The sequence below is a fragment of the Camelus bactrianus genome, chromosome 30, assembly GCF_048773025.1.
Source record: "Camelus bactrianus isolate YW-2024 breed Bactrian camel chromosome 30, ASM4877302v1, whole genome shotgun sequence".
Classification (NCBI taxonomy): Eukaryota; Metazoa; Chordata; class Mammalia; order Artiodactyla; family Camelidae; genus Camelus; species Camelus bactrianus.
Genome location: NC_133568.1, coordinates 19,805,051 through 19,818,273, shown reverse-complemented (window position 1 = coordinate 19,818,273; position 13,223 = coordinate 19,805,051). Strand labels below are relative to the sequence as shown.

At 33.1% G+C, this 13,223-nt stretch overlaps 1 protein-coding gene across 8 annotated transcripts in view; it reads right to left on the bottom strand.

Moving 5' to 3' along the window:
• Positions 1-13,223, bottom strand: part of RELCH (RAB11 binding and LisH domain, coiled-coil and HEAT repeat containing) — a 100,064-nt gene that overhangs the window by 5,923 nt on the left and 80,918 nt on the right. For 6 of the 8 annotated variants that reach the window (XM_074355292.1, XM_074355295.1, XM_074355296.1 and 3 more), the window contains 3 exons: positions 10,202-10,318; positions 6,552-6,640; positions 1,875-1,945 (listed from right to left, as the gene is read on the bottom strand). In XM_074355292.1, the coding sequence (XP_074211393.1) occupies positions 1,875-1,945; positions 6,552-6,640; positions 10,202-10,318 (277 nt within the window). Of the gene's footprint in view, positions 1-1,874; positions 1,946-6,551; positions 6,641-10,201; positions 10,319-13,223 lie in introns of those variants that run through there. The other 2 variants (XM_074355297.1, XM_074355298.1) reach the window with 2 other exon arrangements.

Below are 13,223 nucleotides of genomic sequence, written 5' to 3'. Positions count from 1 at the left end.
TTATGTTTTAAAAAAATAGCACTTACCTTTTAGAGATGCATACCAGAATATGGGAGAGGGTGGGAAGTGGGTATAGACAAAATAAAATTGACTATGAATTGATAATTGTTGAAGCTGAGTGACTGAGCACAGGGGAATTCATTATATTATGTTTAGGTTTCTGTATATTTGAAATTCTCTACAATAAAGCTTCTAAAAATAAATGTAGAAGATTTGAATATCATGGGAAAAATAAGATTATAAAAATGAACTTTTTTTTTAAAAGGTAAAGTCAAATAACCAAAGCAATCTTAGAAAGTTATAAAGATATTTTCTTTTTTAATTCTTGCATGCTAATTCATGAAATTTCATTTAGAATGTATTTCTCATAAAATTTTTCTCAATTTTGATCCAAAAACCTTTCACATTTTAAATAAGGCACCAAATAAATTTTAATATTTAATGTATGACTAATGAGAATTATTTGCTTTAACATTAATTTTATAGATTTTGTGTTCAGAATAGAAACCTATCAAAGTTTATTGTTTTAACTTTCCATTGCTAAAATGATACAAGAGCTCCTACCAATCTAGGAGGCTAAGGAAAGGGTTCTGACTCCCAGTAAGAGGCAGAAGTCTATGTGTGTGTGCTAGGGTTGTGGAGGAGTCTTTATGTGTATGTGTACCTAGCTTGAAACGGTGAAACACTTATCTCTGGTAGTCAGCTTTACAAAGGAAACACCTTTGAGCTTTTTATGCCTAACAGAGTCCATTTAAGATTAACTGCTCAAGGTTACTTCAGTAAGAGTCAAGAGTACACATAGACTATTTGTACATTACTTCCTCTCCTGAAATACCCAACTTTATTCTTTCACACTTATGTTCATATTTTAATTTCACTGAATCTTTGAATTCTAATTAGTTTGGTTAGAAGCATATGACTAGAACGTTGACAAATTTACAATCCTTTATGCAGTGAATCAACTTAAATCTTACAACTCCTGTCACAAACTTCTAGGAACTATTTTCACCAGTAGTCCCCAAATCCTGCTACCTATCAGAACTTCTTGGGAAGCTTTTATTTTATTTTAGTATAGTTGATGTACAATATTATATAAATTATAGGCATATAATATAGTGATTCACAATTTTTAAAGGTTACACTCCATTTATAGTTATTATAAAATATTGGCTATATTCCCTGTGTTGTATAATAGATCCTTGTAGCTTATTTTATACATAATAGTTTGTACCTCTTGATCCCCTCCCCCTCTATTGCCCCTCCCCATTCCCTCTCCTCACTGGTAACCACTAGTTTGTTCTCTATGAGTCTGTTTCTTTTTTGTTATATTCACTAGTTTATTTTTTAGATTCCACATACAAATGATATCATACAGTATTTGCCTTTCTCTGACTTATTTCACTTAGCATAATACCCTCCAAGTCCACCCATGTTGTTGCAAATGGCAAAATTTAATTCTTTTTTATGGTTAAGTAGTATTCCATTGTAGATATACACCACAGCTTCATCCATTCATCTGCTGATAGGCACGTGGGTTGTTCTCATATCTTGGCAGTTGTGAATAATGTTGCTATGAATATGGGGGTGCATGTATCTTTTCAAACTAGTGTTTTTGTTGGAAGCTTTTAAATATACAGACTCCCTGGGCTGATTCAGAATGTTAAGGGCACAGAACACGAGGTAGAGATCTGAATTTTAAATTCCCCAGATGGTTTATGGATTAGCATTTGAGAACCGTCAAATTTAAAGGATTTTCTTGCCTTCCAAATAAATGAGTACAAAGTAACACATTATAAAACACGATACCCACCTATAGAAAATTTACACAGAAATTACGGATAACACAAAGCCTTAAAAAAGAATTAATGTCTTACCCTTGAGGCTCTTGGACAGTCTTGTTCTCTACTTTTTGTTCACATTCTTTTATCATGGAACTTAAAATAACCTGATTTTTAAAAAAATTACTTCAGTGAAATACAGTTTACATAGAAAAATGCTATGGTTTAACATTTTTAATTGAATTTTTTAAATATTCCCAGAAGCTAATATGTTAAATAAGAATTCAAAGTTTTGGCAGTGACTTTGTTAAAGGAATTCATGTTGGATTGCTAGACTAGGTGCAGAAATAGCTTTAAAAGACCTCCATCATGTAACTTAATAATTCACTTTGATTTTCACTAACCTTCCTTCTGAGTCTGATTTCTATTCTCCCAGCAACTAATGTTAAAAAAGTAAAATTTATATACATTTAACATATATATATATATATATATATATACACACACCATGGTCAGACATATTTTCCCAGTAAAAGCTGTCTGTCCCTTTGTCCCTTGCTTTTTCCAGGTTGCAAAAAGCAAGATGCTCTACTTTAAAGTCTAGAGCAGAGGCCAGATATAGGTCTGTGGTTACTAAAATCGGGGATACAATGGGTGTCTAAGAGTTAACATTAACACCACTCTTGCAGGGAGACAGTAGGTAATGGAAAGGGTGGGGGGATCTAAGCTACTCCAGTTGCTGGCACCCACACCAGAAACCATATGGCCCTCCTGAATTTTCTTGGTCCATATTTGTGCATGGAGGTCACTAAACAACGAATACTTATTGTCACCTACTACGTGCCAGGCACGTTTTAGACACAGAGGATGCAGCAAATTAAACAGACAACACTCCCTCCCTGCAGAGAGCTTATGTTCTTATGTTCTAGACAACAAACACAAAAAATAGGTAAATCATATATCAGAAGATGATAAGGGCTTTAGAAAGAACACTGAATAAGGCAAGGGGTACTAGGAGGCCAAAGTGAAGAATATTACAATTTACATGGAGGTATTCAGAGTAGGCTTCATGGAGAGGATAATATTTAAGCAAGAACCTGAAGGACATGAGAAATAAGTGTTGTAGACACTTGGGAAGAAGCTGAGCAAAGGCTGTAGATGGGAGGGTGTCTATCATGCTCAAGCAAGGAAGCCAGAGTGGTGGGTGTAGAGTGAGCAAGGGGGAAGGAAGATGGTGAGGCCTGAGATGTAAGGAGGAGGGGAGCTGGGTTCTCCAGTGCCTTGCAGATTATGGGGAGGCCTTCTGATTTTTTTCCTGCTTTCCCATTCTCTTATCTAACATATTATAGATTTTTGTTTGTTTGGCTATTTTTTTGCATCAGTGTTTTCTGGGAGAGTTTCTGTACTTTTTCTTCTGCTCCCTATCTTCTCTGTTTCTTCCAGTGTCCTCTTTCTTGTGTGTATGTTTTCATCTCTGCTGTGGATGTCAGAAGCGAATTTTCTCAAATGGCTGGTCATCTTGGGATGTCCACTAAAGACTGGGGTGTTAAAATGTTGATTAGAATCTCTTCATGCATGAATAATATCACTTTAAGGTGAATCTGGCACAGACTTTCTGTCAGTCTTTTCCCGCTGAAGGTATAATTCTGGCTGCCACCATTCTTGGAGCCAAGAAGGAGAAAGGTAATGAGGTTTCTAATCAGTAATGATACATTTGACTTAATTTCCCTCCTTTCATTATAGTGCCTCATTCATACTCTCAGCTATGCCTGATCTCCCAAGTCTAGAAAGTAAAAACTAAGGTTTGGAAGGGAATCTGGGAGTCCGTTCCTTTTAAAGACTTTTAACTACTCCTCCTATTTTCAGTCCCACCCTACATTACTGGAAGGTGGGGAAAATCAGGCTTGCTTCTTGTTTGTTCTATTCTATAGATAAACTCCATCTTCCATGCAAAAATCCTGAACAAAATACTAGCAAACTGAATCCAGCTTCATATAAAAGGAATTATATACCATAATCAAGTGGTATTTATTGTAAGAATGCAAAGGTTGATTTAACATCTAAAAATCTATTAATATAAAACATTGTAAGAGAATAAAAACCAATAACCATGTGACCATCTCAGCTGACACACAAAAATCATTTGACAATATCCAACACCCCTTCATGATAAAAATATTCAACGAACTAGCAATAAAAGCTAACTTCCTCAACCTGATAAAGGGCATCTATAAAATATACAAAGCAAAAAGGAAAAAAAAAAAAAAGGAGAAATAGAAAACTCCCAATCATAACTTTAACGTCTTTCAATAGCTGTTAGAACAAGCAGATCGCAAAAAGTTGATACAAACGTAGGAGAACTGAATCATAAAATTAACTGCCTTCACCTTATTGAACAAAATCCATGGATCAATAAAGAAAAGAAATGAGAATCTAATTTGAACTATATGATAATGAAGCTGCAACACAGCAAATGCACGGGATGCAGCTAAAGGAATGAATACTTAGAGCCTTTAATTCATGTACCAGAAAAGTTAGTAAGTAAATAACCTAAGCTTCCTCCTTTAGGGAGTTAGAAAAACAGGAAAATAAAAAAAAAAATCAAACCTAAAGAAAGCAGAAGGAAATAAAGATGAAAATAGAAATAATGAAACTAACAAACAGAAAAATCAACACAGCCAAAAGTTCAATATTTGAAAAGATTAATAAAACTGATAAACTATCAAAACTATTTTATAAAGAAAGCAAGGAACAAGTGAATGTCAGAAGTTAAAAAGGGATAGCAATATAGATCCTATTATAAGGAAAAGGGAAAAAATAAAGTGAAAGTATTAGAAAAGAATATATTATTTACAGATGACTTCTCTACATTTGAAACATACACACAAACAAGAGACATTTTATTATTAGAATTAATAATAAAGTTTCTCAAGTTGGCCAGACATGAGCTGAACATACTTAATATGTATTTCTACACACCAGGAAAAAAGGGTTAAAAAACATATAATCCTAAAAAAGGTAACATTATAACATCATAGCTACAAGGTGACAATTTTTTCAGATGAAATTATAAAACTTTATTGAAAGAAACTGAAGGAGATCTAAATAAATATAAGATACAGTATGTCCTGAATAGGAAGATTCAAAATCACGAGGTTGATGTCTCCTCCAATTAGTTTATAGAATCAATTCAATTTCAACCAGAACCTGAATGAAATCTTTCTTGGAACCTGAAAAGATCAAGATAAATTTTAGCATGACCAAGATCACGCTAAAATTTGCATTAAAAAGCTACAGGTCATGAACAGCTCTAAGAAAGGATAGAGTGCTGGACTTGCCCTGTTAGATTTCAGGACTTAACAAGGTAACTGTAATGAAGACAGTGTATCAATGTTACAATAATTGAGGAAGAGACTAGTGGAAAAGAATGTTCCCTAATAACAGACACAGGCATACATGGAAATTCCATTTATGACAGAGGTGGCACTGCCAATCAGTAAAGACATGACAAACTGTTCAATAAACAATAATGAGACAACTGGTTACCTGTATTGAAAACAATGTAACTGAAGCACTACTTCACACCATACATAAAAACCAATTTTAGATGGATTAAGAAGTTGATTGTGACACTGTAACATTAAACATTTTAAGAAGAAAGGAGATAATGTTTTGGAAATGATCAATCAAAAAAAAAAAAAATCAAGTGTTCAAACCAGCCAAAAATGTGAAAAAAAAAATCACAAATTGGACGAAGATATTCATAAAACACAAAACTGACAGAATACTGGTTTTCTGGTTATATAACAAACTTCAAAGAAGAGTAAAAAAGTCAACCCCAAATGGGAAAAATAGGCAAAAAACCTAAATAGGCTTTGATTAATGCACACAACTAGTCAGTAAACATACAAAGAAGGCTCAAGTTTGACAATAATCAGAGAACTGCAAATGAAAACCATAATGAGATACCACTTTATAGCTACCAAATTTAAAAAGTCTATGGATACCAAGTGTTGACAAAGATATGGACAAAAAGGGTATATACTCCTTTACACTCCTATCAAGTCTGAAAAGTGTCCTTTCAGGGTAGCACTTTGATAACCAGTGATCTTAGAGGTAGAAGTTTTGTTGGATTAGTGTGATGGCAGTAAATATAATGTACCAACAGACAGTGTGGAAGTTCAGAGAGTGAGTGTAGACTGGTGGGAGGGAAAAGAGATTTGAGGGAGGGAGGGAAGATTTTGTTTTTGTTCTGTTCTGTTTTGTTTCAGAGGGGAGAGTCAAACATGATAATAGGTTAAAGAAAAGTTGATAGAAAAACAGGTTGAAGACACGGAATAGGAAATAAATGATAAACAGGGTTTTAGAGGAAACAGGAAAATAGAATGAAAAGAGTTATGAGAAAATGGAGACAAAACAGAAATTTTGTTTCTAAGAAAGTTGATGGTCAGACAAATACTGCATAGCATTTTATAGATAAAAAGTATTTCACGTACATTCTCTTATTAAATTCTAATTATATTCAGCAAAGGAGAGTACATTATCCCTACTTTAGAGAACTAAACAGAGACTCAAAGATGTTAAAGGAGTTGCTTAAGATCTTGTAACTAGTAAAAAAATCCATAAAATGACACTGAATTAGATTTTTAAAAATTAAGCACAGTATATCATAGTCACATGTCACACAAAGGAATAAAAGTCTGTATAGGAGATATTAAAACACATGAACACGGCACTGATAATCACAGTGGCTTAATTATCACAGTAGCTTACCTCATGCTCTGGAGAAAGATGTTCCATGTCAATGCGTAAACATCTGAGACCAGGCAAAAAGTGATTAACCATTAACTCCTCTGAAATGACTTGAGACAAGGCAGTTAAGGACATAAAACAAACTGGTAGGTCCAACAACTACAGAAGAATACAAAAGCAGCAGCTCTCTTAAATGATGGCTATGGCACGCCGATCACTCAGACCAAAGAGGCTTCCCTCAGCACGATCCTTATTTGTTGAATTAGTTCCTTATCGAGAGTCAACTGTGTTTATTCCCACAAATCTCTTTGTTACGGTACTAAAAGCACATAATTTAATTACATAATATGTAATTAAAAACATATGAAATAATAAGGGTGAAAACTAAATCATGTAATTTAATTGGATGTTTAAATGAGAATGAAAAGTAGGAAAATTAAAGTCTCCACCACAACCCAAGTTAAAGGTTTTGGAAAAATTGATAAAGGCCAGTTGCTTAAAACACTGCTGTTTAATTGTGTATATAAGACAACTGTTAAAAATTAAGAAAAATATAAAAATCTAGAAAAATGCTGTACCCAGTATCACAAATGTTTCTGGATTCTCTTTAAAGAAACTTAAGCTGAAATTCATAGACAATTGTATTATTAATGTGGTTTATCTAAGAAAGATGATGTTTAATCAGTAGACTCACAAAAGAAATGCCCCAGTCCTACATCAAAAGATTGGTAAAAGAAATTACATTTATGTATTTTAAGTTAAAATAAGTTATCTTAGGTATATACCATTTTCCTGATTTCTTACTTTAGCCATTCTGTTAAACTGACCTACTATTGGTCCTGATTGAATTGGGCAAGACAGCTTTTGCTGTAATAATGTAAGTTAAGTACGACTTACATCTCCTAGCCATATGAATTTTAGTTGATTATCTTGACATTGAAAGGAATCAGGAAAGCAGATATATTTCTTGAGAAAACAATTCACCTTGTTTATTCACATCAATTCTGACACATTCTCATCTATCATAGTTGTTAGCTATTTAAAAATAGTTCTTACTTAATATTATACCATATTAAAGCAAAAATGGCAGTAAATGAGTTCCCTCATAAAGATGCATTAGTCTTTCTGAAAAAAAAATTACAATAAACTCCATTAAGTAAAAAATCTATATAATATATAACTATGGCTTGAAAATATAGTTATAAGTAAATACTATTTGTAGATAAAGCTCCTATAATAAATAGGCAGTGACTTATAAACAGGCAGTTATAAAAATATAGACAACATTTGGTTGAACTAAATCCCTGTAAGATATATAGAGGTCTGCAACTAATGGCTACGTAGTCTTATTTTCTGAGTATGGGAAAGTATCACCAAGATACATCCGTGAGTGACCTTTGGATTAGTAGTTAAGAGTCTGATCTACAGAAATTTGGGCATGGATTGAGAAGCTGAAAATGGCCTTATTTGGAGGTGAGAGGGAAGACACTTTCCTCTCTCTCTACTTACTGTTGGTCCTTTTCCCCAAGGAATCCCACAATCTTTCTTAGGGGCTGGAAACTTAGAGGCTATTTAATCCTATCTGATGTCAGGAATCACCTCTACCTCATCTGTGAATGATGGTCATAAGGCCTCTGACTGCTGACAGGGACAAGATGTTCACTGTTTCATAAGGGAGATCACTGCACTTTTAGACAGCTCAGTTAGAAAGTTTTTCTTATAAACAAAATAGGCCTCTCTGTGACCTCTGCTTGTTAGTGTTTGCTCTGCACCTTAGTTACACAACAGTATGCCTAATCTTTTTCCTATACAACAATCTTTAAAGTAATTCTCAAATTATCTTTTCATCCTTAAGTCATTTCTTTTCCAGGTTAAACATTTATAAAGTCCTTCAGATTTTTCCTAAACATGATTTCTTGACTTAATACTATGCTGAATGTTAAACCATATAGATTTTCTGTGTCCCTATTAAAATATGATGTCGTACTGAAAAGAATACTCTTGTGTTTTATCAGCTCAGGATGCAATGGAACAGCAGAATTTATTTATTAGTGCATACCACCCTGTTGATACAAGTACAAGTTCTGACTCACACAGAACTAACACTTTCAGTACTTGAACAGGGCCTATTGTTAGCATGCCTCTTCCCCTTACTGTATTAGTACAAAGGCTTTTTACCATATTTCCTCTAGTAATATTCTGTATATACCTAAATATACAGTAATATTCCTTCTACACAGATTTTTATGCTCTTTAGAAACCACTGTCTTGTCTACTTGGAAAATTCGGTTTATAGAGCTAAATTTTTGATCTTTTGACTTTCCCACTTTTCCTGAGGCATATTCCTTTAGAAACTCCCTGCTATATAAGATTTTATACAAACTTTCACTTAAGGTTTTAAACATGTAGTTTCACAAAGTTTAGGTAACAGGTATAAATAAACATTAATGCTTTCTTTCTTTGACATGCCAGATTCTGACGCGCCATTATTACTTTCTTGTAAAGGTCCTGTCACTTCTCCATTACTGAAGAGTTCTTCCTTGCTAATTCAGAATTATCACTTCCTCTTTTTGCTTCCTCTATTTTCTCTAAGTTGAAAATGCCAACATGATAAATCAGGAATGATAGTAAGTTCTGCTTTTAGTGGAATTAAACATATAGAAGATACATGGATGGTTGAGACAAAATTATCAAAATACGGTTCCTCTGCTCACTTTATAATCTGTATTATAAAAAAGTGGCTTATATCATCCACGTGAATAGGTAATTTGTAGAATATTCCCAAAATGAAGTGTTCTCAACTGCATATCCAATTTCAAGTTTTAACATTTCTAAAAGGACAAATAGCTCCTTAACAGACAGCATTATATTTCTACTTTTTCTACTGTTTTTTTTTTTTTTGTCAAAATCATAATCCTTAGAGTATGTTGTCTAGCATGTACTTTTACAGTTACATCTGAGTGTTAAGGCTTTAACTCCTGTTTCAATCTCTTATTTCCCCTTTCTTGAGCTATTCTGGCTTTTAATGGGAGAGCCCAAAAGCTGGAGTTTACTCTACCAATCCTTATCTTTACTTCCTTCTTTTTTACTAGGTCTAGGATAGTAAAGAGAACATTTAACAGGATAGCTTAAGTTTGTTGTTCTAGTCACAGTTTTGCTTTTAACTATAAAAAACAGAAGTCACTAATGTCTTTAAGCTTCAGTTTAATCACATATAAAATGTAGTGGTTGACATGGGTTAGATGACCTCTGAGGTTCTCCAGTTCTACCATCACGCAAATGATTAACCATAGTCGCACTGTATTTTTCCAATGGGTGATATCTCGCCAAGAGATATACATAGCATCATAAAGACAGTTAAACAGTTGTTGAAAATGAACACCAGGACACTTATTGCTTGCTTGGTTATATAGCTGATTAACACAGATAAAATTTGAGTCAATGTTTTTAAAACTACAGAACATATAAACACAGAGGACTTAAAGTTACCTTTTAAAATTATGAGATGGCTAGAATAAGGAGTGGGGCAAATCAACTCAAATTTTTAATCTACGTAACTACTTCTTAGTTAACTTGAAGGAAAAAATTCTACTTCTCAATCTTTAACAACTGAGGTTCACTGTTAAGATTTATTATATAAATATAGATACACATTAATAAAGCAAGGATACAACAACAGGAAAGTGCACTGTAGGCTTCAAAAAGATGGGTAGCAATATCCAGTCTTTTAGAATCCACAATTTGTAAGTTGTTCACCAAGGCTAACTTATGCAAATGTGGTATGACAACTGAAAAAAGAAAAAAAAATTGTTACATTTTAATCTAAAACATACTTATAAATTTAAAAAAACAAATTTTCAGTTTATTTTATAAAATTTTATTTTAATTCTGGGATGATTTTAAAAGACTACCCACATCTTACACTTGCTTTTCTTATTCAGAAAAAAAACACGTTTTTCACAGAATAAAGATCTAGGATTTGGGAGAAATAAATTATAGCATGCCATTATAACCTATTTATGAGGATGTACACAGGTCATTTGGCTTCACTGCAATTAAATTTCCCAATTTGAAATATGAAAACCAAATAAACAAATGTAAACAACCTACCTCTTGTGTTATTATCATCTTTATAAATAAGTTTATAAAAATCAGGTATTACTGTTGCTATTAAAAAAAGATATAAATAAAGTATACTTATTCTTGTTTCAACATCAAATTATTTCACTACTTCATAAAACTATTATTAGCTTTAGTTTTTCAAGTTCTTAGCAAAGACCAATGTCAAGTAGCACCGGTGTCTGAGTTTTCAAGTCACTCAATGGGCTCAGTATCTTATATCTCAATGAATGGTGTAAAATTTAAAAAATAAAGCAGCACACTGCTAAAATAAAAGTGATGGCCCAAGAAATGGTAACCATTTCAGTAGCAATGAGCACCCCTACTGCCTAAGATTGTGTTTTCTAAATATCATTTCCTACCAAAACCAGGGTTTCTTGGAGAAATGGCCAGGGTCAGAGATTGTCAAATTGTTGATAATCATGGTCCCTTTATAGATTCTGGTTTGTTGGAGAACCCAAAACAGCATTCATAAGCACATACTTCTGACCAACTGCACTGACTTCTTTCATGTTTACACTGACTTTGTATATCTTTAAGATACAATATCTTTTTAGAAAAATCTCCTGCTTCCTCAATAAACCAGCACTATAATTACAACTTTTATGCTTACTTAGTAAATGGCAAAAAACTCCACAAAAACTTAGGACAACAATGGTCATTTTTAGGGGACTTTGTGACTTGTCAAAATTAATAATAACTACATACTTTAGAGGTGCTCTAAAAAAATAATTAGGAGACAGAAAACTCCAAATATTCATTGAAATCCCAATGAATTCACTGAAACTCCAATTCATCAATTGGCATGCTGAGGTCTCAACAAAATGGTGGCTATAAGTTAGTCTCTTTAAGATTCTCTATTTCATTTCTGCCCAAACCTTCTGAAACTTACCTTCCCTACACTTCTTTATCTATAAACACACGGCTTCTTTATTGATTCTGCTCCTTCTCTGATTTCCTACACAAGCAATCCTTTCCTCAATGTTTTTCTCAGAAATTCAACAACCACATTATGTAATACCCTCTTAAAACTGCTTAACTAGAAAACAAACCTATACAAGTTACTTTAAATTGTAGAGAGAGTTAAAGGCTATAATTAAAGATCTTCCTAAATCTCAGAAGATAAACAGAAATTTACTACAGAATTCAATACTTCATTATATATGTATTATCCTGGGCTACCACATCTTACCAATTAATTCACTTAATTGTTAACCTCTCAGATAGAGATAAATGGTTAAAAGATTTACTAACCTAGATGTGAGTAATTCTACAACTGACCTTTGGTGGGCAAGGAAAATAGGAAATACACAACATAAGGCCACTTCAGAAGCCTTTCTCTTAAGGGCAGATGGGACAAAGATTCAAAACCGCAAACAAAATAAAGATAAATCAATGGGAGACTTTATAAAAATAGATTTTAATAAACTTTCAAAAAATATTCTGGGGTAGATCCAACAGCAAAAGTGAAGGGAATTTTGTCATCTCTTTTTGTAAATGGGATCAGATCTAAAATAAGGGACTTTTGAAAAAAACTGATCTAAAATGTAAAATTGCCAAGTTAGAAAATCTCCAATGTATGATTTAATATTTTCAGACAGTCTTAAAAAGTTAAAGAAATGGAAAACAAACAGTCAAAATTGTTTTATGCTCTGGATAACATAAATGTCTCCTGAGATAAAAGAGACCAAAAGGTCCTGTAATAACTAAGAGCTGGGAAAGATGAAAGGACACTGGATGAACCAAAGTCTTGTATTCTCTAAGAAAAAGAGAGGCAAATATCCAAAAATGCCACTCCAAGGAAGACATTACCACCCAGCAATTCTCTGTCCTTTCTCTAAACTCCTAACTGGAATTATCTGGAAATACAGACAGATAACAATACAGCACCCTTGTCAATATGGGTTCTACTTTGTCTACCATTAGTCTTATTAATACAGGACATTAAATTCCTCAGGCCAAAGTGTTAAAGCAAAAGGGAAGCCAATTGACTGAGGAGTAAATACAGAAGAAAAAAATGTTTTTATCTTAAGAAAAAAAAAAAAAAAGTCTGGTTGTGCCAGAATGTGAAGAAAGATTGTATAAGACATACTTGTGGGTATACAGTAAGTTGTACAAGGCCTCAGAGATAATGGTCTACCACACCTATTTAAGTAGTAAAAACTTATATTCTCAGTCTTTTCTCAAGTCAAATATTAATCGTTACTTTGGGACCATTATGAAAAGAAAATTTCTTTTTTCCATGTGATGCATAAATCTTCCTTTTGAATGTACATAAAAAGGTTAGATCATGTTTTAGAGAGTTACTATCTCAACATGACAACCACCAAGACCTATTGCCTATTAGCTTATTCCTTAATCCAACAACCAAGACTTATTTTCCTCACTTCAAAGCAACTACAGCCTCAAAAGAGTTAGTCAAATCACCTGTAAACCTTATGTTACTGTGATGAGGAACTATCCCTACTGCTAACTAAAATACCAAACCTTTCTGTTAACTAATTGCGAAATATTATTATTTTCTTCTCACGCTACCAACACTATTACCCACTGAAAAATAATCTTGTGATTGTG